Source organism: Sarcophilus harrisii, chromosome 2 (genome assembly GCF_902635505.1).
Source record: "Sarcophilus harrisii chromosome 2, mSarHar1.11, whole genome shotgun sequence".
Classification (NCBI taxonomy): domain Eukaryota; kingdom Metazoa; phylum Chordata; class Mammalia; order Dasyuromorphia; family Dasyuridae; genus Sarcophilus; species Sarcophilus harrisii.
In genome coordinates this window covers 416,345,298-416,370,429 of record NC_045427.1, presented here as the reverse complement: position 1 = coordinate 416,370,429, position 25,132 = coordinate 416,345,298, and the positions used below count along the sequence as shown (strand labels likewise).

Sequence of the window (25,132 nt, the reverse complement as noted above, 5' to 3'; positions counted from 1 at the left end):
TCCCAAGACAAAGATCAAGGTAGCTGGCAATGGTCCACGGAAGACCCCTAGACTTAGACACCGAGGTCATTCCCAATGTTACAGTTCTGTGAATAAATGGACGAGGAAGGCTTTGCCCTAAAATATTTTTAGAGTCAGACTCCCCAAACCCTTCCCCCTCAGAAAGCCCCTTTCTATGAGCCCCTTCCCTCAAACTAGCATCCTCGGATCCTGCACATGGGGCTTACCATTTGCCCCAGGTTTCACCGGGCTCAGCTGTCAGTAATCAAATCAGTATGAATAATGCTACTGCCCCAGGGCCCTATACACACACACACACAGGACTGCCAGACCAGGCTCTCACCCCCCTTTTTTACAAAGGTTAAACAAAGGTTTCTCAAGGCCGGGGGCTGTCTCATGTTTGTATCCCCAGTAAAAACTGGCCCTCAAGGAAGCTTACTAACACGCAACCGAGAGAGCCAGGGTGGTGTGGAAGGCACTGGGGTCAAAGGGCTTGTATTCAAATCTAGACACTGCTACAGACCTTGGAAGTCCTCGCCCTATACGTGTCCAGAAGTCGCTGCCTTCTCCGAGCTTTCCTCATCTGTAAGAGAAACCTCTCAGGAGGTTCAAAGGGAGCTGTGCACCCATCATTTCTCTGGTCTTCCCAGAATCTTATTTTACAGCAGAAGAAACTGAGGTCTGAAGGTACATTGATTTGCTCAGTCCCACAGCTATTACATGACAGTGAGGATTCAAACTCGGACCTTCGGACTTCAAACGCAGTGTTTTTTCTCCTATACCACCTTCCTCTGGACTTAGAACAAAACAAGCAGCCCCTTGCCTCCCGCTTCCCACTGTGGGAAAGGTCAGGATCCCTGCAGGGCCTCCCAGCGTGGGACAGGAACAGGCAGAAGGCACACAGCAAGTGATGAGGGTGAGGACAGTTTATTAATCTCCTCGGGGCTGGTGGGGGCAATAGCAGAACCCCTCCCCACCCCAGCTTTCCCCTGCACACACCCTCCCCTCACCGCAGGGTCTGGGTCTGGGTAGCATCAGAGGAGGATACTGTTCCTTTTACTAGCTCTCTCAGGAACCAGTATCCAATTTAGAACCTTTTATTCTCCCCCCTACCCCTCATTACATGGAGCTGTTTCCATGACAACCAGCCACCCCAGAAGTCCTTGTCATCAACTCTGGACTTCACAGCTGTGCCCAGGGAGGGGATAAGCAGCTGTGCCCCTTTCATCGCCCCAGCATGGACACGTGCCCCACCCCCACTCTGTACAGTTCTCTGTAACCTAAATATAAATACCCTCCCTGTGGCCCACCCGGCTGCTACAGCTCAGGGGCGCCAGGGCCATCCAGCGTGGTGCCAAGTGGGGGTCTTCAAGGTGGGCCTGCCGGTCACCCCGGAGCTCGTCCACACAGCCAGGGCGGCCCACCCTCCGAGGCCTGGGGCTGCCGGCTCGGAATCACCCTCTGCGCCCTCACCAATTGGCTTTCACTGCGTTGATGTCACTCACAAGATTCTGGGCCAGGCAAATGCCGAAAATCTGGAAGACGAACAGAACCGAGGGTCAAAGAACCAGCGCTGGGGAGACCCCTTCCAACCTGATCCCATTTTCTACCCTTATAGTCCCCATACTCTGGTTCAAGCCCCTTCCACAGTCAACCCTGCCCCACTGCAGCAGCTTCCTAATAGGTTTTCCCCATCTCCAATTCTCCCTGCTGGGGTCAGGGCAGGCCATCTCTCCTACCTTCAATGGCCATGGTAGAGCCCTAAAAGTTAGAAAACCCAAGTTTGGCTCCCGACCAGTCCTTTATGAGCTATGTGACTTTGGGTGTACCACTTAACTCTCTGAAGGTCAGTTTCCTCATCTGTAAAATGGGGGTATTAATTCTTATACTACCCTGGCTCACAGTGTATACAGAAGAACTCTGTAAACCTGAAAGTGAGATAGCTACACAGGATCCAGAACTGATCCTCCAGGTCAAGGTCTAAGCTTGCTAGGTAATTTAGATGATCCCAAGAGATCAAAATCACAGAGTTAATAAGGGACAGAGCAGGGAGTCAAATCTGCCCTCTTCTCAGTTCCAGTCCAGGGTTATTTCCAATCCATCACTTTAAAAAAATGGGGCCTGCTCTTATGATGTTGGAAAGAAATCTTAACTCCTTAGAGCAATATTCAAAACTCTCGACAATCTGGCTCCAAATTATTTGCCAGGCTTGTCCCATTGATGCGATACTCTCTTCCCCAGTAGAAAAAAGCCCAAATCCTGTTCCTATGGAATAATGATTGTTAATTCATCCATCCTGTCTCCAATATAGTTAGCATCTTTAAAGACATTCACAACCACCTTTGAGACAATCTAGATGGGAACTTAGTTTTCCCAGAGTGTCTTATTACCATAGGTTAATAAAAGTCATAGGTAAATTCTATCAACCATAATTGCATAGGAAAAAGTTAGTTTTCCCAGACTACCTTGATTGGCAGATTTTTAGTCAGGTCTGGGACCTGGATTGCCAGGGCACTCCATTTAGCTCTGACTCTCCCTCTTGAGTATGTGCCTTTGTACCTGAGAAATGCTAAGGCTATATTTCTCCTTAAAAAGACCTGCTTATAATGAAGATCTTGCCTAAGTCCTTTTCAGGACTAACCCCACTAAGAGATTACTCTCTCTCCCCACTCCTAGTGCCTTCCCTCTAATGGTGTCTTTCTCCTTACTCTAGTTAACTCTGATTCGGCTAACCTGCCAGTAAATGGCTTATTCCCACTTCATAAAGTATTTCTTTTCTCCTGGTTAATTGTGAGTTCCCTTGGAGAACTTGTCTTTTTCCTTGCTAACTATATGTTCTCCCAACTTTATTTCATGTTTGTGTCTCCTGATGCCTATTTTACCTCTTATTTTGTCTATAAACCCTTCTCCCCAATAAACCTTCTTTTGACAAAGAGAATGGGCATTGTGAATGTCCTATGTTTACTTCAAATTAGGGATTGCTCAACCTCATCACCATCACTCCCTCTCACAAGAGATACCCCAGCCAAAGTGGACGACTCAATGTTTCCTGAATGCTACCCACTAACTCTGAACCCCCATACCCTCATTTCTTCTCCTACCTGCTCTTCAGGACCCTCTTCCTCTGAGAACTCTTCCTGACCCAGCCCTTTCCCCTCCCTTCTCCCAGCCCCTACTCCCCAAAGCAGAGAAAAAACCACCCCCCTTTGATGTCAAGAAACATTTTCTCTAACCCTCTTTTCCTGCCCTGATTGTGCATAACCTGCCTGGTTTACTACATTGATTGGCTCCTGTCACTCACAGGACAGAAGAGGCCAGCTGATACCCACCCTCTCTTTACAGAAGAGGAAACTGAGACTGTTACCCCAGCAGGACATGTAGTTAATAAGAGACAGACAGGATCCAGGGACCCGAGTCAGAATCCAGCGCTCTTTCCACATATACATCGTAGAAGGAAGAGCAGTACAGCAGAACTTGTGGTCGGGGGCCCTGCTACTAATTACTGAAAAGCCCTGTAACTTCTCTAGGTTTCAGTTTTGCGGAATTAAGACTTGGACTAGAGAGTATCTTCCAGCCTTAATCTACCCTATGGCCCTCCTGCTCACAGAATATCATCAGTTACTGGAGGCCAGGAGTCAAGACTTGGTCTCCTCTGCTTCCTTCCTTTCCCCAGGAGCTGGCACAAGGAAACGGTTCCGGATTGAACCAGTCCCAGCAGATTGGCCCAGAACCCCACGGATTACAGGAGGCACCCCGGGGGATGAGGGAGCCCCCAAGCAGTACCTGGAGCATGGCGATGCCCACGAAGACACCGGCCACCACAACCAGGTTGTCTTGGAGCCACTTTTCAAACTGGCCCACGCAGCCTTTTGTATGGATAAAGCTCTGCTGCTCCAGTTCCTTTGAATAAAGCACAATTAACACGTGTCTGTTATGTCAATGGATGATCACTAGGCTCCCCCCTCTCTCCCATAGTACTTATAAAGGACTTTCTTCAAAACTACTCCCAGGAGGTATAGTCATCCCACTTTACAGAAGAAGAAACTGAGGCTCTGAAGGCGCTTTGATTTGCCTGTAACCCATTGTAACAGACTCCTCACTGGTCTTCCGGCCATTAGTCTCACCCTAGTCTTTCCCAGTCCTGCAGCTTCAAAATATTCTTCACAGCAGGGCTCCAGGGATGTTCCTAGAAGCTTCTAAGTGGCTCCCTGTGGTCTCCTGAACTTCTTTGTTATTTAAACCTATTCATAGTCTGGCTCCAGCCTACCAAAAGTCAAATTATTCTTATACTACCCTGCCTCAGTGAAGAGCCCTGTGATCCTCAAAGTGAGATAAGATCACAGGATTCAGACCTGAAAGGGAGCCCAGAGTTCTGCAGTCCAGGCCCTAAACATGCTAGGTGAAGAAGCTGACCCAGAGACACCTCTCTCTCCCCCCCTCACATCCCAGCCCATTCTTAGCTCCAGCCAGACTGGCTTCCTTTGCTGTGCTACATTCCATCTTGTCTCCCACCTCCTCACAGGCCTGGAACACTCTCCTATCTCCAAGGCTCCAAGCACAAGAGGCCTAGGCCATCTTCTCCAGGTGTTATTGCCTCACCCTCAAAGACTAGGTTTGCATTTCATTTAGATTTAGGCTCCTCTTATCTGGATCTAAGTGGAGTTCCATACACCTCCCTCCCTCCCTTCCTCCCCTCAAGTAAAACATAAATTCCCAGAAGGCTCCAGAAAAGAAGTTAATAAATGTTAAACTGAACTAAATTCATGCAGCATTATTTTCAGATCTTCCACTGAGTCATATCTTGGCACAAAGTGCCTCCCCATTGTCTTACAAATAAAGTATATAAATTCTTGGCCTTCAAGGTCCACTTATAATCTGACTCCAGTCCTCCCAATTCAGCCTTATCTCTCCCAAAGTCTGTCTACATTCCAGTCGAACTTTTCTTCAGTCTCATATAATTCCAAGATTTGTCATGGAGAGAGCCATCTGCCTCCAGACAAAAGACTATGGGGACTGAATGTGGTATTTTCACCTTTCTGTTATTGTTTGCTTGTTGATTTTTTTTTTTTTTTTACTTTCTCACTTATTTTCCTTTTCAATGTGCTTTTTCTTATGTAACATGATAAATGTGGAAATAGGTTTGAAAGAACTGCACAAGGGGCAGTTAGGTGGCACAGTGGATAGAGTACCAGCCCTGAAGTCAGGAGGACCCAAGTTCAAATCTGCTCTCAGACACTTAACACTGCCTAGCTGTGTGACCTTGGGCAAGTCACTTGACCCCAACTGCCTTCCGCAACCAAAAAAAAGAAAAGAATTTCATATATTTAATCTATATTGGATTACTTGCTGTCTAGGGAAGGGAACCAGAGGGAAGGAAGGGAGAAAAATTTGGAACACAAGGTTCTGCAAGGGTGAATGTTGAAAACTTTTCATATGTTTTCAAAATAAAAAGCTATTAAAAAAAAAAAAAAAAAACTACTGGCTTAATAGCACCAGGGAGAGAAAGTGGGTTCAAACACGGAAGAGCTTTTAACCAACTGACTGGAATAGTCCATTCCTAGGATCCTCTGCATCACTAGAGGTCTTTAAGAAGAGGTTAGACAATTCACTTCCCTTGTCAGGGATGTGGGAAGCAAGAATTTTTTCATTTGGTCCGAGGTTATACTAATTAACCACTTAGGTCCCTTCTAGCCCTGGGATTACAGAATAGCACCTTTATACTAATCATCCCCCAACACCCACACTCATTCCCCACTGGTCCTCCCATACGTTCCCCTTACCAGTTTAAGTCGGACATCATAGCCACATTGGGTATTGAGAACATCCTCCTAGGGAAAAACAAGATTTATTAGAGACTGGATCTTTGCTCTGTCTTTCAATCAACCATCCAACATTAATTTACTAAAATGCCTACTATTTGTCAGGAACTTTGCTAGGAGCTGGGGATACAAATGTAACAGAGAGTTGACAGTTTAGCCATCAAGAAGCTGGCATTTTCCTCATTTCTGGGCTTCAGCTATACTTCCCAACCCTGTTCAGCTCATCAGACAATACTCCCTAAGCCATCCCCAGCATGTCAGTAAAAGCAATTGTCGAAGCCCCAGGTTCTGCCACTAATGAATGATAAGACATTTATGTTCTCTAGGTCTCAGTTTCCTCAGCTGGAAAATAAGAATGTTGGATTACACAGTCCCTAAGAGTCCCTTCTAGCTCTACAGGCCTCTCACTCCTAGAATATCATCAAACTCCTAAAGGCACAACCCAAACTGTGGTATAGTCCGTCTTCCTCTCAGGACTCGACACAAAGAAATGGTTGGTTGACTGAACTTAATTCTCAGTGATGGGGAAAGACTTCAAGAGGTACCACAGGGGATAAGGGAGCCTTTAAGTAAGGCTCATGGCAACACCCATGAAGCCCCTGGCACCATGTTATTTCTAAGACATTACTGGGGCCAAACTGACAACAGGCAATATTAGAAGGCTCAAGGAAAGATGAAAGCACTAATGCCTTGTTGGTAGAGCTGTTCTAAAAAACCATCTGGAATTATGCCTTGAAAGTATTTACAATTCAAAGCCTTTGAACCAGAAAATCTACTATGAGGTTACACCACACAGCAGTCTGTGACAAAAAGAAAGGTCTGTCCCCAAAGAATATGAGAAAATACTTGCACCTAATTCTCTGCAGAAATTAGAGGGCGAAATACTGCATAAAACATCAGACTTTCCCCTCCCACAGGCTGTTTAGTTCTGTGAAACTTTTTTTCTTTCTTCCTACTTTATTATAAAGAAATACTCTGGATCAGCCAACTAGATGGCATAGTGGATACAGCCCCGAAGTCAGGAGGACTTGGAATTCAAATCTAGCCTCAGACATTTAACACTTCTTAACTGTGACCCTAGACAAATCCCTTAACCACAATTGACTCACTTAAAAAAAAAAAAAAAAAAAAGAATGATTCTGGGAAGAAGGAGAGAACTACACTGGGAAACAGAAATGTGAAGCCCTTAAGTTTTAAGTTATTACTAGATTATCTGGAACTCTTAGTAAAAACTTCAAGAAACCCACATATTTCTGGGGGGCAACTGATTATGCCAAAATACTCCATCTTTTAAATTAGTCATCATTACTGAAAGAAGACTTTTTTTAAAAAATTATTCAATTTGATTTAATTTTCAGTTCCAAATTCTCCCTTCCATCCCATTGAAGAAGGCAATAAAAACAAAACCCCTATCATGAATCCAGCAAAACCAATCCTCACATTAGGCAGATGATGGAAAGAAGGGGAAAAGGAAGAGGAGGAAAGGAGAAATGCTTCAATCTGCAGTGAGTCCATCAGCTCTTTATTTGGAACTGGACAGTGGGTTTTATCATGACTCTATTGGAATAATGGTCAGTTCTGTTGATCACAGTTCCCATCTTTCAAAAGTTATTTATCTTTAAACATTATTGTTATTGCATAAACGTTTAAGATCTTTTGTTGAGGTACCAACCTCTTTAAATACGGGCAAAGAACCTTAAAAGGAAATCTCTAAAAATCTCCAAAAGCTTGTTTTCCTATAAACTCCTCAAGGGTTGTCATTGTTCAGTTACCTTTCATACAATTATTCCCTTTACCTTTGTGTTGTTGAGTTACGTTTGACTCTTTGTGACCCCACTTAGAGTTATTGGGTTTTTTTTGACATTTCCTTCTCCAGCTCATTTTATAGATGAGGAAACTGAAGCTAAGAGGGTTAAATGACTTGCCCAGAATCACACAGCTAGGAAGTGCCTGAGGCCACATTTGAACTAAGATCTTCTTATTCTACCCACTGTTCCAGCTAACTGCCCTTCTTCCTATTATACCACATTGTTTCTAAAAACACCATGAATACACTACAGCCAAAATTCAGCCTTCTGTGGCAAAACCCCACTGTATTATTCTTCACCCCATGGGGTTAACTGTCCCTTAATGCTTTGAAGTCATGTGTACGAGAAGCCAATGAATACCAGATGGCATCTGCCTGTATTTAGTGTAAATAGCATCAAATGCTTATGCTTTAAAAATGATCCACTTGGGAGACTGAGAACATCCTGTACCCTGTGCTTCTACTCTCCAGGGGCCCGCCTTATTGGTGAGAAATATAGTACAGGCTGCAACTCAGAACTCCCCAGCCTGAGCAACCCACCAATATCAGCCTCATAGAACAGGACTAGGGAGGTATGTGCTCCAAAGTGGAGCAAAAACACATATATATATATATATATATGCATACATACATACATATGTGTGTGTATAATATACACATACATACTATATATTTATTTATTGTGTTTATATATATGTATTTAAAAGCACTACTCTCAGAGATATTTTCCAGACCTTGGTCTTTGTTCTTGTTTCTTCTACCCAGTTATCTAGAGTTTTATATAGGATAAGCAACTCAGGTTTCAAGAACAAAGGAGACTTAGTCCTGCCTTCCTTAGATGTGTTCAATAGCATCTCAAGGATATGATCACTTCTGGACATTCACTCTATTTCGGAAACATCACTGATAAATTGAAAGATAATTCTCAAGCAAGTCATGAGGAAAGTCCAGGAAATCATGACACCTGAAGTTGGATGAAAGAACTGGGGATATTTGTATCTAAAGACTTAAAAAGGCTTGAAAGGGCCATTTGCATCCAGAACAAGAATTCTGGAGACTGAATGTGGATCAAAGCATACTATTTTCCCCTTTTTGCTGTTGTAGTTTGCTTGCTTGTTTTTTTTTTCCTTCTTGTGTTTTTTTTTTCCCCCTTTTAATCAGATTTTTCTTGCACAGCACAACTAATATGAAAATGTTAGAAGAATTGCACATGGTTAACCTATATCAGATTGCTTGCCATCTTGGGGAGGGGAGGAGGGTGGGAAAAAAATTTGGAATACAGAAGTTTTGCAAGAGTGAATGTTGAAAACGGTTATCTTTGTATATATTTGAAAAAATAATGTACTATTTAAAAAAAAAAAAAAGCAGAGACAACAGTTTACTAAACCACCCAAAATTTAAAAATAAAAGCAACCTTGGACAAGTTATTTCATTTTTTAGCCTGCTTTGTATCATCTGTAAAATGAGGAGTTTGTGATAAATAATCTCTAAGTCCCCTCCCTACCCTGAAATACTTTGATCATAATCTGAGAGACTAGCCAGGGGAAGAGATATTAGAGTTGTTTTTGCTTGGTCCCAGAAGGCAGAATTAGTGTTAGTGACTCCAAATAGCAGAGATATTTGGCTCCATATGAGGAAAAACTTTCTCATTATTAGAGCCATCCAAAAGTAGAATGAGTTGCCTTGGGGGATGTCATGGAAGGTCTTCAAGAAAAGGTTATAAGACCATTTGTCAAGGAAGGGATCCAAGGAACTCTTGCCCAGGTACTTGAAACCAAGGAAATCTCCAAGATCTCTTTTAACTCCTAAGAACAGTGCTGAAATGTCCCCAGGCTGAGTGGATGCTTCTATATCAATCCACTCTGGGCCAGACCCACCCTCTAACTCCTCAGGAAAACACAGAAGCTTGAGGTCTTTTGGTCTAGGGACCCCGTCAAAGCCCAGCAGGTCTATCCACAGCCTCCAGGCCACTGAATTCCCAGTAGCAATGAATTATGATGTTAAGAGATTACTGGCTATAACAGACAGACCGCCATCTTTGAGTCACTGGATCTGCATTCAATTGTCAGCTCCAGCAGTTCCTATTTGTGTGACTTGGCAAGTCAAATTTTCTCTCAGGCCCATACTTGTACCCACTTCACAGGACTATTGTAAATCTTAAAATGCTACCTAAATGTCCCTCCCAGCTCTGACATCCTGTGTATTAAGGTCCCTTTTAACTCTGACATATCGTGTTCTAAGATCCTTCCCAGCCCTGACATTATATTCTAAGATTTCTTCCACTTGTGACATTCTACATCTTATGATCCCTTCAAAGCCTGACATTACATTGTATGTTCTAAGTTCCTTCTAGTTCTGGCATTCTAGGTTTCTACAAGTACAGAAAATAGAAAAGCATGGATAACATTTTTTCAGAGTATTGAATTTGGTTTTTTTTGGTTTGATTTGGTTTTGGGGGGTGGTGGGATCTTTGACCACATGATGGTGCTTTGCAAACTAAGGTCAAAAAGCACAGTCTCTACTTCCAAGCTAAATGCCAACCAAGCACTGAATCTAATTCATAAGCAAAGAGAGATGACCATCTGCTTAGAACATACTAATAAAATGGGTTCTTGTCACACGGGAGCTGAGGAAGGAGGCCAGAGTGGACAGTCTACTTCTTTCAGCTCACTTCTCACAAGGCTGGAGAGCTCCTCCCCACCCTTTCCCTCCTCATCCCAGCCCCACTCACCGCAGGATCCTTGACACAGCAGGAGAAGGGCACCCCACAGCGCTCACGGCTGGGGTTCCAGTCAGTGCAGTTAAAATAGATGTTGAGGTTCCAGTCGCTGGGCCCTCGGGCTCCGCAGCATGACCACTGAGAAGGGGAGCCCAGATGAGAGATTGGAACAATGGGAAACCTCCTCACCACCTCCCAGGGCTCTTGTTCTCTGCAGGATCCCCAGTACAAGATACCCAAACCCTGCCAAGGCTGGCCCCATCTGCTAGGACTTCCTGACTCAATACAGCTGACCAAGTACCTGATCCATCCCTGCTGTAGTACTCAATCCATCCCAGACCTCTGGTCCCTGCCCTGGAAAAAAAGTTGCACTGTCCAAATCAGGCCAGCAGCAGAGCACAGGGAAAGGTGGTTTTAAAATAGACTCAAGGCTGCAGAGAACCAGGTGTAAGCTTCTTGAAAGCAATGCCTGTTTCATTTTTGTCTTTGTATCTCCTACACTTAGTACAACTTAGCACATAGTAGGTATGTAATAAAATTAAAATATAAGTTTAAAAAAAACCAACATGATTAATTGATGTAAGCCTCAGTGATCCAAAAAAAAAAAAAAAAAAGCTAGAGCCTCTTTCCTTTCTAGAAATCAGAGCCAGATGAACCCTCAGGACTCATTTGGCCCATCTAAAAAAAAAGTGTCTAGTATGAACTTTGGGGGTAAACTGTGTGCCCAAAGGGAAAATTTATGATGCATTCTTCCTCTTTCTTTTTCCTTAGTCAGAAAATGAATTATAAGCAAGGCTGAGAGAAAACCTATAATTGATGGATCATTTAATCCCACCATTAAAGAAGGACGCCAAGTCCCTTCCCTTCTCTGAACACAAATTGTTTCATATGAAAATAAAAGGGTTCAATAGCCAGAGATGGCCCCTAAGGTCCCTTCCCTATCAATCTACAATCCCATAAACTTATAAATTTGAATATATTTTTTTCTGTTGAATGAGCTCCACCCAGAGAGCCCAGGTAGGCAAAACTAAAACAAGAGTGTTCCAAGAGATCTCCCTTCATGGCCCAGAGGTAGCAGGAGAGGACAAAGGTTGGTAGGTAGGAAATTGGAGGGGAAGCACCTCTAGCCTGGAGAGAAAGAGAGAGAAAGAGAGTGTATAGGCCTGTGGGACAGGAGATCCAGATCTAATTCTTGTTTCTGACTATTATCTACCACTGTTAATTGAGTAATCCTGGGAAAAATCATGAAATTCCTCATTTTTAAAAAGAATACTGGGCTGGAAGACATCCTCTCCTAATTTAAAATTCTAGAATTCTAGGAATTACATGGCTAATGGGAATCATTGCTCCCATACAATTCAGTTTCTCCATCAATAAAGTAGGGATAATAAATACTTTTCTCAGGTTTCCCCACCCCTCTAACCTAGGCTGGGACAGGGTAGATTATATTTTTCAAATGACCTTAGCCTAATTCGGCCTGGGATCAAATCTCAGTTCCGCCATTTAATACCTCATGTGACCTTGGGCATGTCCCTAGCCTCTCTGAAGCTAGATTCCTTTATCTGTAAAATAAAAGGATTAGAAGGTGGCCTTGAAGGTCCTTTCCAGCTCTAAGTCTATAATCCTATAAACCTAGGAATTTATATATTTTTTTCTCTTGAAGATAATACTTCAGAGTTGTAAATAAATCCTAGGAAACATTCACCGGCTCTGAAATGTCTGGGTGCTAGAACCACACGCCAAGAGATATTGGCTGACAGGAAGGTCAGGAAGCCCAGGCTGAAGGGCAGTGTCCAGAGAATCAGGTGAGTTTAGAAAACAAAGGAAAATATGAGCCGTGGCTGAAGGTGAGAGTTGGTTACCAGTTCTGAACAAGGACTGATTAAGGTTTTCTGATCCTAAAGTCAGAGGCAGGATCCTCTTAATCTTTCTGCTGTCCAGGGACCCTACCACAGAAAAATATTTTAAAATCTATACAGAGAAAAATATAGCCATCTATTTTTTTTTAAAGTTCACTCGCCCCAGATCAAGACCTACCATCCTTAATGAGGTCAGGGAGTCAGTCTCTACCAGGATGGGGAGGAGAGGGGGGGGGACAGGCATCTCCAAAATAAACGGGGAACTAAACACATTGGCAGGAAAAGATCCAGTCTGGGATCCTTTCTAGGGTACCTGCATAAGGGTAAGAACTTATGAGCAGGAGGACTAATGGAGTAGGAGGTACCAGAAGAAAAAGAAAGCAACAAGTATGTGATGTCTGATCAGCAATGAGAAGACGAGAGATTGGACTTCTTCTGAAGACCTTCTCACAAACAATGGCTGAGGGGAGCTGCTGTGTTAGTTAGCAGAAGCAAGTGATCTGTGAATCAGACCCTGCTCCGCAGAATGAAAAAAGTATGGGTCATGCCCACCTAACTCAAGAGCCCAGGACAGCTGCAAACTCCAGTTAGTAGAAAGTTAGTGGCCGAGAGCCACTGAGAAGTAAGGAACCCCGGATAAACAAGGAACCCAGGATCAGCAAATCTGAAAGGTAAGGAAAGTGCTCCAGGGACCTAAAGATTGTACAATATCTGTGATTCTTCCAGAGGCAATGAAGGAACACCTGCACATATGCAAAATTTAGATTCTCTACTAAAGATAAAAAAGACAGAAGGAATTTCTTTCATTCTACCAGGCGTGCTTAACCATTTTTTGTGTGTCCAGTACCCCGCTTTGGTTTATGGACCCTCTTCTCAAAATAATGTTTTTAAATGAATAATAGGCTTTCAGAGAGAAAAAAAAACAAAACTAATTCTATGGGAATTCAGTTAGTAAAATATTTGCTTCAAAAGACAACTTTAAGGATTCTGGGTGAAGAACCCCAAACTGGACTCTAGCTTAGTGAATGAAATACTCCTAGAAAGAATGGAAGAGGTGTTTTTAGTAAATAATGACTAAAAGGAATTTAAGAAAGAAAAGAATTCCTAAGCTCTTGTCAGAAGGTTGAAGCATAGAAGTAACTCCAGAGAACAAAAGAAAGGATTGCTGAATTTTTGGAGTTATGTCACATTCTGAGGCTTTTTTTCCAAGAAGGGCGGGACTGTACACTTGGAAGCAAAAGCAACTTCTCCTGTCATGCTGATACTGAGGACCCAAACCAGGGTACAGATCCCAGCAAAAAGAGACAAATAGTGATACTTGAGAGATAATCTATCAATGACCATGAGCAACACACAAGGAAGTATGCTGCCTTCTCAGAACACTAACCTGGAATGGGACAGAAAGCCTTGCAAGATTTTGCCAAATCTGGCATTTCTAGTGATTTCAGGGATAAACAATATTGCTTAAAAGAACCCAGAAAGCATAATGAAAGCCTTGGGAACGAAATAAAAGAGAGACCCCAGGTGTGTTTTCATCACTACTGCTCATGAAAGTGCAAGGGCTTCAGAAAAGAAAGGCAGATTTGGGAAGTGAACAGCTGGCTAAGAAGATCATGTCTGAGAGCAGGATTTGGATTTCTAGCCTACATGGACTACATTAACAATACGGAAAGAACAGCAGATATGATGGTTGAGCCACCCTCAGTGATATTAGGAAAACTGTGGGCAACAGATGTGCTATTGGACTGGAGATGGTCAAATGTCCCAATTTTCAAAAAGAAGGAAAAAAAAAAGGTAAATTCTTCAAACTACAGGCTGGTGAGCTCTAACACTTACCAGTCAAGGACAAGCCACAGTTAACCCTTTTGAGTTATTTCCTGCTAATGAATACTTCTGATGTGCTACTTTACTGACTTGTGAAGAAAGAACTTCACAAACTTGAAAAGTATTATAGAAATGTGAATCTTATTACTTTGTATCTGAAAGCAATGATAAAGTTACTACTCCTACAAAAACATAACACACCCCGCACAAAACCAAACCCTCTCTAACCTAAAAATTTGTGAACTAAACCAAACGGTTGCTAAGGATCATGGCCTTCTATGGGAGGTAAGGCTGCTAGATTCTCTTCTTGTGAACCTCCCACCCTCCCCAACCTCCTAACCCACCAACCATGATGGAAACAAGTCAAGGGCACCCTTGGCTGGACCAAGATTGAAACTGCGATGACTCACATATTCCTGAGCAAAGTCGATGAGGTTTTGCAGGTCAATATCATCCCGATAGGCTTTGACGTTGTTGTTGATGAATATATTGAGCTGGTCCCTAATCCAGTCCTTGAAGACGAAGGCCAAGATTCCTGTGGCCAGCTCCAGGAAGAAGATGAGACCCAAGAACACTGAGAACTGCAAGGGAGGGAACAGGAAGAGAGGGACAGAATCAGTGGAAAATGGTAGAATCCAGCTTGAATTCTACCTCGTGCCCTGCACCTAGTCAGATCATGGGGACAATGGGCATGGGCAAACGCAGGTTGGAGTGGTGAAAAGGCCACTAGACTGCAAGGGAGGGGATGGGTCACCCTGGAGTTGCCACTAACTTCTGACTTACTGCACTCTAACCTTCAGACACTCTTGTAAAGCACCCTTTCTCAGTCACTACTTCCAAGTCCTCTGGACCTTGTCAACTGCCTGATTACTTCCCCTGAGAACTACTCAGTTTTTCTATCTGCCACCTGCTATATATGCTGTCTCCCCCAGTTAGAATGTGAGCTTCTAGAGAGCAAAGACTGCCTAAATTTTCAATTTTAATCCCTAGTGATTTGCCTGGGCTTGCCCTCATAGTAAGCATCTAACAAATATTTTCCCAATGTATTTACTCTCTCTATGACCCAGCTATATTGGTTTTCTTACTGTTCCTCCAACATAGTAAATAGTCCATTTCCCATCTCCATGCTTTTACCCTAGCTGCCCCTAAGCCTGAAGCACTTCCTCCTCATCTCATAAAACTGTGCTACATACACACATACGTATACACACACACACACACACACACACACACACACACACACCCCTTGCCCATGTCCTCTCCCAAAATTAAAGGGTCCTACTTCTAGAATTGGAAGGAACACCAGAGAGCATCCAGTCCAGACCCCTCATTTTACAGAAGAGGAAACTAAGTCCGGATAGATAAAATACTTTATACAAGTCATAAAGGCAAAAGGCATCGGGGAGAGATCTGATTAAAGTTTTCTGACTCCAGAACCTGACCTCCTTCCCCTCTATCACAAGTCTTCTTACAATGTCTTAGTACAGCATGATTCAGGCTTCCAGGAAGCTCTGTCAAGCAAGTGGCAGCCCCAGCTCTGACAAGGCCTGCCCAGGAGGAATAGCTCAGAAACGGATTCATATCTTCTCTAGTCAAAAGATCGGCCTAGCTAAATGTGCTCTGGAGGCTCATCAGCTGGAAGATGGTCACCAGGGGATGAATATTTTGAGCAACAGCAGACCGTGAAAAGCCCCTCTAGGAGGGCATGGCACCGCTGTGTTCTAACCCTGAATTATCAATTTTTCTGAAGATGAAAAAAGTTTATCGAGAATTCATTCCTTATTACTGTTCTGTAAGAAATGACCAACAGGATGATTTCAGAAAGGCCTGGAGAGACTTACACGAACTGATGCTGAGTGAAATGAGCAGGACCAGGAGATCATTATATACTTCCACAACAATACTAGATGATGACCAGTTCTGATGGATCAGGCCATCCTCAGCAATAAGATCAACCAAATCATTTCTAATGGAGCAGTAATGAACTGAACCAGCTATACCCAGAAAAAGAACTCTGGGAGATGACTAAAAACCATTACATTGAATTCCCAATCCCTATATTTATGCACACCTGCATTTTTGATTTCCTTCACAAGCTAATTGTACAATAATTCAGAGTCTGATTCTTTTTGTACAGCAAAATAATGTTTTGGTCATGTATACTTATTATGTATCTAAGTTATATTTTAATATATTTAACATCTACTGGTCATCCTGCCATTTAGGGGAGGGGGTGGGGGGGTAAGAGGTGAAAAAATTGGAACAAGAGGTTTGGCAATTGTTAATGCTGTAAAGTTACCCATGTATATATCCTGTAAATAAAAGGCTATTAAATTTAAAAAAAAAAAAAAAAAGAGAATTCATTCCTGGCACTTAGCACAACACCTGGCACAAAGGGGGAGAGGTGGGGAAGAAACTTGCTGATTGACTGACTGCTGAATCTTAAAGCATTTAAATAGGTGGAATTGCCTAAACATGCCATGCCATGAGGGGCTTCCTGATGGGTTGAGAGGGATCTTGGGATTACTGAATGAATCCCAAGTAATCCCAAGATCACTGAATGAACCAATAATCCTGAGTCAATGGTCCCAGAGAAACAAATCTTGAATTGAGGGTTGGAGAAAGGACAAATGTAGAACTACAAATACCTTTATTTGCAAAAGAATCAAAGGATTATAGATCAGGGTTAGAAGTGACCTCGAAAGTCATTTACCCCAATACTCTCATTTCATAGATGAGAAGGCACAGGGAGTGACACACTCCAAGGTCAGTTTTTTCTACTACCACACCATCTCTTCCCCAGGCAGCTGGACCCCCCCCCCCCCCCCACTTCCTTGCTGGGGCTTCTGGCAAAGAAAGTATTATAGGCCAAGCTTAGCCTGGTCAGCTTAGTGACACTGCTGATTTAGGAAGTCTAAGGACTGCCTAATCTGGCAAAGGAAAGTTTCCTTTTATATTATTTCTAATTATATTCTCCCTTTAAAAATATTTCTCAAATTGTTCCATGCTATCTTGGCTGAATTCCCTGAGTCCAGCGTGGGTCACTGGCCCTTATTTTCTTCTCACCCACTTCAATATATGACCCCTTCCCCCAACACAGAGACTTACAATCCCTTAAATAAATAACTCCACATCCTCCACCCCAGAGGAGAGGGAAGAACTCCTCACACTTACAAACTTGAGTAAGAAGGTGTTCTCCCGAAGAGCCCCAATGCAGCCAGCAAAGCCCAACACAGACATGATACCTCCAACCACCACGAAGAACCACACAGGATCCAGGCCGCTCAAGTGGGTGAGTGAGGAGATGTTGGAAAGGACCCCCTGCACACAGGGTATTAAGGAAGGAAGATTAAGAATCACAGAAACAGTCCCACCTCTACCCCAGCAGCCTCCATCACCTCAGGGCTTGGACCCAAACAACCCAGCCCCTTTCTTCCCTGCCTTGCTTCCTCACCACTGGTGCTTACCTTTTCTCCCCAGGCCCACAAGCCTATGACCAGCAGCAGAGCCCCCAACAGCTGGAGAAGAAAAAAGAAGGAATTCAGGGTATGTCTACTAGAAGTGGGCAGCAAAAGCCCTACACTATACTTTCCTGTTGTGTTCTCCAACTCAGTCCTGCCTGTCCCTGCCACCCCAACTTAGGGAATATGTACCTGAAAGAACAGAGCATAGTCTCCAGAAACCTCTGCTTTCCTACCACATGGGCTTTTGGAGGTCTGGAGTAAGAGGGAGTAAAAGTGAAATAGAAAAGGGGCCCCTCTTCATTAACTCAATTGTTTTGTGTCCCATTTTTAACACTAACTGTAATCTTAGCCAGAAACTTCTTTCTGAGTTTCAGTTTCATCTTTAAGAACAATAATATTTGTTATATAAAAAGATGTGGAGATAAGAAAAAAATTTAAAAAAGAAAAAAAACAATAATGAAAATTCAATCTTATAAAATACTTTTTTCAAACTTTTTTTTTCAGTCCTGTGAGAGTAGATATTAAAAATACTAGCTCCATTTTACAGATATCCTCATCTGTCTCATAAACTGTGACCTCCCCAAAGTCATAGTTTATGTGTCACTTATGGGATTTAAACTCAGGTCTTTCCTCATCCTTAAATCCAGTAAGTACCCCTCCTATCCTACAATGACTTTAAAATCTGTTAAAATGAGGATGATAATCCAGGCTCCATATCTCATACAGTTCCCAGGAAAGTGTGCTAAAAACTTTATAGAGCAATATGGAAGTTAGCTAACACGATTCATATTGATTATATCTATTTGCACAGTGCATTGGAATCATTAAAGGACATGAACAGCTAATTCATAAAGGATGATTTCAACTAGAATGACAATGTAGTAAATGATAGTTGTCAAATGAATGGGACTGACAGTCTGAGGGTGGTAAACCTGGCTAAGAGGTCAATGCAATCTTCCATGGAAAGGTGATAAGGAAATGGAGGAGGAAGGGAGAAGTTAGTGACTGTTTGACTTTGAGGGGCAAGGAAACAGAAGTCACAGATGACTTGGCAGAAACTAGGGGACCAAATCAGGGAACTTCAGACTGCTCAGCTATGGGATGAGTAATAAATATATACTACTTCAGAGTAGAAGGGCCAATTTTCTGCTCAGATTCTCTCTCATGAGGTTATAAGAGGACCATATGGACAGCCTTCTAGATAAAAAATAAAACATCCCTGTATTCAAATTTAGGCTTAGCCAATTATTCCTTATCGACCTCTAGAGCACTGAAGTGTTCTCTGGCCTGTTCGGTCCCATACTCCTCCCTCCTTTTAAAATGAAGGAGTTGGAGAGTTGGAAAAGTCTCTCCCAGACTTAAGTCAATGATCTTAGGACGAGCTCTAAGGTCCCTTCCAGTTATAAATCCAGCTATTAGCCGATACCAAGGCTCTCTTGTCGGTTGAAAGGACTAAAGGAGACCTTTTGTGCCCACTCTCTGACCATTAGCCACAATAGCTGAAGAGGTCCCTCCCAAGAGAGCAGAGGGCTCAGGCTAAAGGAAAAGCAAGATTAAGTGAGGGGAGCTGGGGAAATTACAATTGATAATGAGAATAGGGGTAGGTAGGAAATAATGGTATCCAGAAAAGGCCAGAGCTAGCCATTGGCCTGGAGAAACAGGCCCTGCTCAACACAGGGGCCATACCTTACCCCAAAATGTGAAGGTGAAGGCAGAGATGGGATTCTGCAACTCTCTCCATTCACCCTGTTCCTGGGTGACCTGGAGAGACAAGTACTCAAATCCCCCTTAATTTAGTCCTACAAGGGTGACTCTCCTCCTAGAGAGAAAATTGGGAGTTGGGAGGTGGGGATGAATCTCTAAGAATCTCCAAAGAAATACCTTCCCACACACTTAAATCTTTCTTTCCCAGACCTCGAGCAACCAGCAGACTGGGTCTTTAAATGGGACCCCTGCAGAAGACCTCATGCAATCGATTCCATGGAGAGCTGCCCCGACACACGCTCAATGAGGGGGGATCTCTAGGCCTTGAGAAGCAGCAAGTCTAGGCTATGAGTGGCTAGCCAAGAGTACAGGCGACCCCTCCCAGACCCCTTTCTTCAGTATTCTTTCCTCCTCCCTTTCCCCAGGAAAGAAAGCCAAGTGGGTGGGGGCAGGGCAGCTCCCCGTGAACCCCAGAGAAAGAAGGGGGTGGGGTGTAGCTTTTCCCTTCCTTTCCCCTCCCCCTCTTCCCAGGAAAGGGAAGGGAGGGGAGGGGAGGGCGACAGTACCGGGAAGCCCAGAAAAATGAATAGGGCAGGGTGGTTTGGGGGGCAGCCTCCCCTGCCCTCCAGAAAGCCCCGAGACGGGGTGCAGCCTGATCGTTACCCCCCACCCAGCCCCACCCCTCACGGCCTCATCCCCACCCCAACTCACCCAGAAGACAATGTTGAAACCGAACAGGAAGTATTTTCCGCAGCAGCCGACCTCGGGCTCCTGGAAGCGCTGCTGCTTGGCCGGCATGGTGAGCAGCCGGGGCGGCCGCCGCGCGCTGGGAGCCGCTCGCCCGGGGCCGGGGCCCGTGGCCCGCAGCAGCCCTGGGTTAGCGCCGGCCCCGGGCCTGGACTGGCGGTCTCGGCTTCATGGCTGAGACCACGGCGAGGCCCCGCCCCCGTCCCCGGCTCCACCCGCCAGCCGGCCTCCTCCTCCTCCTCTTCCTCCTCCTCCTTTTTCCCCGCCAGCTAGGACACCTAGCAGCGAGCCCTGGGCTCTCCCTCCGGGGCAGTCCCAGCTCTGGGGGCCTCTGCAGTGCCCGTTGCGCGGGCTAATGCAACTATGCCCTCGGTAATGCGGGGCCTCCTAATCGGGCTCTCTGTCTCAGGCTCCATCCATCCTCTCACCTCGGACAAAGATGTATTCCTAAAGTACTGTTACAGCCACGTCACTCCTCGACTCTAGAAGCTTATGGGGCTCCCTATTATCTCTATAATAAAATAGAAACTGCTCTGTTCGGCAACTAAGACTTCACAGTCTGGCTCGACCTTCCCTATCAGAGCTCCTTATACATTACTTCCCTTTCAATCTTCAATTCCAGCCAGACTGTGGGCACTATTCTTCCCACACTGCATTCCTTCCCCTTGCCTTTACACAAGCTGTCCCTGGAATGTGCGGGACCTTCACCTCCTCCCTCTCAAGAATCCCCAGCTCCTTTAGTTTTATAGAAGAGATGTTCTGATCCTCCTCGATAGTAGGAGTGGTCCTCCACTGGGATTTACTTTGTATATATTTTGTATTGTATGTATATATGTTGTTTCCCCTCATGCAGAGCTAGGTCTGTTTCATTTGTATCTATATCCCCAGCATGTGGGCATTTAATAAATGACTAATGGATTCAATGTATCATTATCTCCAGTTGGTCAATGCCAGTTTGAAACTCATCAAAGTAAGGATGAAAAGCAAACTGAATTTGGAGTGTTAATTACTTCTCTTTTAAAACTGGAGATTACTGGGCCTATATCCCAAAAAGATCTTAAAGGAAGGAAAGGGACCCACATGTGCAAAAATGTTTGTGGCAGCCCTCTTTGTAGTGGCAAGAAACTGGAAACTGAGTGGATGCCCACAGTTGGAGAATGGCTGAATAAATTGTGGTATATGAATGTTATGGAATATTATTGTTCGGTAAGAAATGGCCAACAGGATGATTTCAGAAAGGCCTGGAGAGACTTACATGAACTGATGCTGAGTGAAATGAGCAGAACCAGGAGATCATTGTACACGACAACATCAATATTATACAACAATCAATTCTGATGAAGGTGACTCTAACAATGACATGATTGAAGCCACTTCCAGTGGTCTTGTAATGAAGAGCCATCTACACCCAGAGAGAGGACTGTGGGAACTGAATGTGAATCGCAACATAACATTCTCACTCTTTTTGTTGTTGTTTGCTTGCGTTTTATTTTCTTTCTTTTTTTGATCTGATTTATCTTGTGCAGCAAGAGAGTTGTATAAATATGTTTATACATATTGGATTTAAGATGTATTTTAGCATGTTTAACACATATTGAATTGCTTGCCATTAAAGGGAGGGAGTGGGGAGAAGGAGAAAATCTGAAACACAATGCTATGCAAGAGTCAATGTCAAATTATCCATGCATGTGTTTTAAAAATAAAGCTTTATAAAAAAAAAAAAAAGAAAAAAAAGCTTGAGAAAAAAAATTTTTATTTTCACTCCCTTTCTCCACTCCCACATCCATGCCTTAGTACAGACCTTCCTCACTTCTTCCTAATTATTTTCTCCTCCCCCAAATCCACACAGTGGTGGGTCATTATAAAAGTGTCACTTCCTTGTTCAGAAACTTTCAATCCCTCCCCTTCCTATAAAGTTCCCATGTTAAAAAGACAGAGTTCCTTGAACACAGAAAACTTGTTTATTAAATAGGTCTGGCATCCCCTCTTTTATCTGGGAAGAAGCTTCTAAAATGTTCAGGTCCCACAAGACCTAAAAAAGAAAAAAAAAAAAAAAAATCCCTTGTTCCCAATCTAGCTACTATCCCAAATCTGATAAAATTCTTAAATAACTTATCTACACTACTTCCTTCTACCCACCTACCTATACTCTCAATCCCTTGCAATCTTAAAAAATTCAGTGACTTCAGAAATTGCCCATCAACTGTTACAGATGTCCTCGGGCTTAACATATCTATAGCTTTTGATATCACTGGTCCCTCCTACCCCAGCATTCTTCCCCACCTCAGCTTCAGAGATTGCATGCTTTCTTATTCCTCCCAGGCCTTTATCTGTATGACCTCTAGCTGAGCCCTCTTCTTTCTGTATTCCTAACCCAGTCCCTTGGCAATTATATTAACTCTCCCCTATGCAGATGATTCCCAGCTCAACTAGCTTCAGCCCCATGTCTCTGCTAAATTGTGTTGATTTCCCATCTGAAACATATTAGATCAAGCCATTCATTCCAGGGGGTCATAACTGCTGTCACCCAAGAGAATAGGCCCTCATAACTAAACACAGGGTGCGGCCTTGGACCTAGAAGATATTGTACAGACAGGAAAATCAGACTAACTAGAGCTTAACAACAATAAAATTTTTATATTATTGTTATATTTTGCATTATATTCATATTATTATATTATAGCTAATAGTTTCATTGTGCTTTACAAATATTATATTTTATTCTCCCAACAAATTCAGGAGGTGGTACTATTATCTCTAGTTTATAGATGAGTAACTAAAGCTTAGAAAAGTTACATAATTTGCCCAAAATTATACTGCTAATAAGTTTCTCAGGCAGGATTGTCCTTCCCTCTTTCCAACACTAAATCTGGCACTGGTATAAATAAATTTCACAATAATGTTGGACAGGAACTTGTTCGAAAATCCTGCAAAGGAGTCAAAGGAAAAAAGTTCAACAGAAATATTACTGCTTTCAAGTTTGCTCAAATATTCAAGCCATCCCTACTCAGGAGGTAAGCACAAAGGAAGATTACAGCCAGAAGGAACTGGAGGATACCTTAGACATCAACCAGTCCCCTATAATGAATCCCCTCTAGGTATCCAAGATGCCATCCCAGGAAAATGAGCTGAGGCAACTGGAGGGTAGCAGATCAAAACAAATAGTTTTCCAGTAAGGAGCTTACATGAAATCAGTGTGCAACCTCAGGGCAAGTGACATTTTCCTTCTTTCTGGGAAAGATCATAGGACAATAGATTTAGAGCTGAAAAGAATATCAGAAGCCATCCAATTCTCCTGTTTTACAAATGAGGACACTGAAAAACATTTCTTTTTTTTATTTTTTTTAAATTAAATAACTTTTTATTGACAGAACCCATGCCAGGGTAATTTTTTACAACATTATCTCTTGCACTCACTTCTGTTCCGATTTTTCCCCTCCCTCCCTCCACCCTCTCCCCAAGATGGCAAGCAGTCCTATACATGTTAAATAGATTACAGTAGATCTTGGATACAATGTATGTGTGCAGAATCGAACAGTTTTCTTGTTGCTCAGGGAGAATTGGATTTAGAAGGTATAAATAACCTGGGAAGAAGAACAAAAATGCAAGCAGTTTACATTCATTTCCTAGTGTTCTTTCTTTGGGTGTAGCTGCTTCTGTCCATCCTTGATCAATTGAAACTAAGTTAGATCTTGTCTTTGTTGAAGAAATCCACTTCCTTCAGAATACATCCTCATACAGTATCGTTGTTGAGGTATATAATGATCTCCTGGTCCTGCTCATTTCACTCAGCATCAGTTCGTGTAAGTCTCTCCAGGCCTTTCTGAAATCATCCTGTTGGTCATTTCTTACAGAACAATAATATTCCATAACATTCATATACCACAATTTACTCAACCATTCTCCAATTGATGGGCATCCATTCATTTTCCAGCTTCTGGCCACTACAAACAGGGCTGCCACAAACATTTTGGCACATACAGGTCCCTTTCCCTTTTTTAGTATCTCTTTGGGGTATAAGCCCAGTAGAGACTGAAACACATTTCTTAAATGACTTGCCTAATTTCATATATCTAGTATGTTGGAGGGAATTTGAGCCCTAGTTGTCCTAAGTCTATAATATCCCTGGCAACCTTAATTGTTTACATTTTAATTTATTTTTGCTTTTTCACTTGATGAATAGGGTTAACTAAATTGACTGAAGCTGCTCTGGTGTCTATTCTGAGCCCTCTAAACTGTTTGCTTCAAGCGACCAGACACTGTCCCTCCCAGGCTCAGCTTAGTTTGTGGATCTTGCCAACTCTCCCCTCCAGAGACTCCCAAGCTTTCTTTACAGTCTTTTGCTTATTATGCAAAACGACCTACACTATGAGATCCCTAACCCCTTCCACAGACAACCTAGTCATTCTCTCTGCCTTGGGGCTCTATATAAACCCTGTTCCTGGCCCCCTCTGGGGTATCTCAGCCCCTGTTCTGCTGCACCACAAGCTGTGACTCTTCTACCCAGATTAAAGACCCCCATTTTGTTGTATTAACTGTTTTCATTTAAAATTCTCGATGACACACTAGAACTGTGATTTAATCTGTAGGGAATTGTCTTAGAGAATCGCCTGAGGGTACTGACCCAGGATCACACAGCCAGTGTTAGTGAGAAGACCTAAATGATGAGAATAGCTAATATTCACATTATGCCTACTATGTGCTTTACAAACCTTAACTCAGTCTCTCTTAACAACCCAGGGAGTTAGATGCTAGTTTATCCTTTTTTTACAGTTGGTTTTTGTGGTTTGTTGTCCTTTTTCGAAGAAGACCATGACATCAGGGAGATGATGCCATGATGACGTGCAAGCAAATTGGATTTAAGTGAGGGAGGGCTGAGCAGGGCCATGTGGGTCCAGTGGCCAGATATGGATCAAGTAGAAAATGAAACTAACACAGAGGTCAAATGACTTGTCCAGAGTCACCCTCTAGATTTAAATCCAAGGGCTCTAGGCCCAAGGTTCTGTTTCCTGTGTGCCCAGCTGCCTCTTCTTGCCAGCTTTCTCTTCCCTACCCCAGTCAGTCTCTCCTTTAAATCTTTTAAGCCCACGAACCACAAAGCCAAACACCTTCTAACACTTTTTTAAAGAAGATAAAAATTAAACTAGTTTCAGCTGATGATGGCTGGGGATAATTGTCTGCAGAGTAGC

General features: G+C 43.2%; 1 protein-coding gene across 1 annotated transcript; it reads right to left on the bottom strand.

Annotated features, from left to right (window-relative positions):
• Positions 1-911: 911 nt before the first annotated feature.
• On the bottom strand, positions 912-20,156 carry TSPAN17 (tetraspanin 17). Its single transcript, XM_003756869.3, has 8 exons — positions 19,908-20,156; positions 17,496-17,546; positions 17,203-17,349; positions 14,439-14,609; positions 10,358-10,483; positions 5,781-5,828; positions 3,784-3,900; positions 912-1,535 (listed from the first exon to the last, which is right to left on the bottom strand). The coding sequence occupies exons 1-8, from the start codon at positions 19,992-19,994 to the stop codon at positions 1,470-1,472; spliced, it is 813 nt and encodes a 270-aa protein (XP_003756917.1). The 5' UTR covers positions 19,995-20,156; the 3' UTR covers positions 912-1,469.
• Between the last annotated feature and the right edge of the window lie 4,976 nt (positions 20,157-25,132).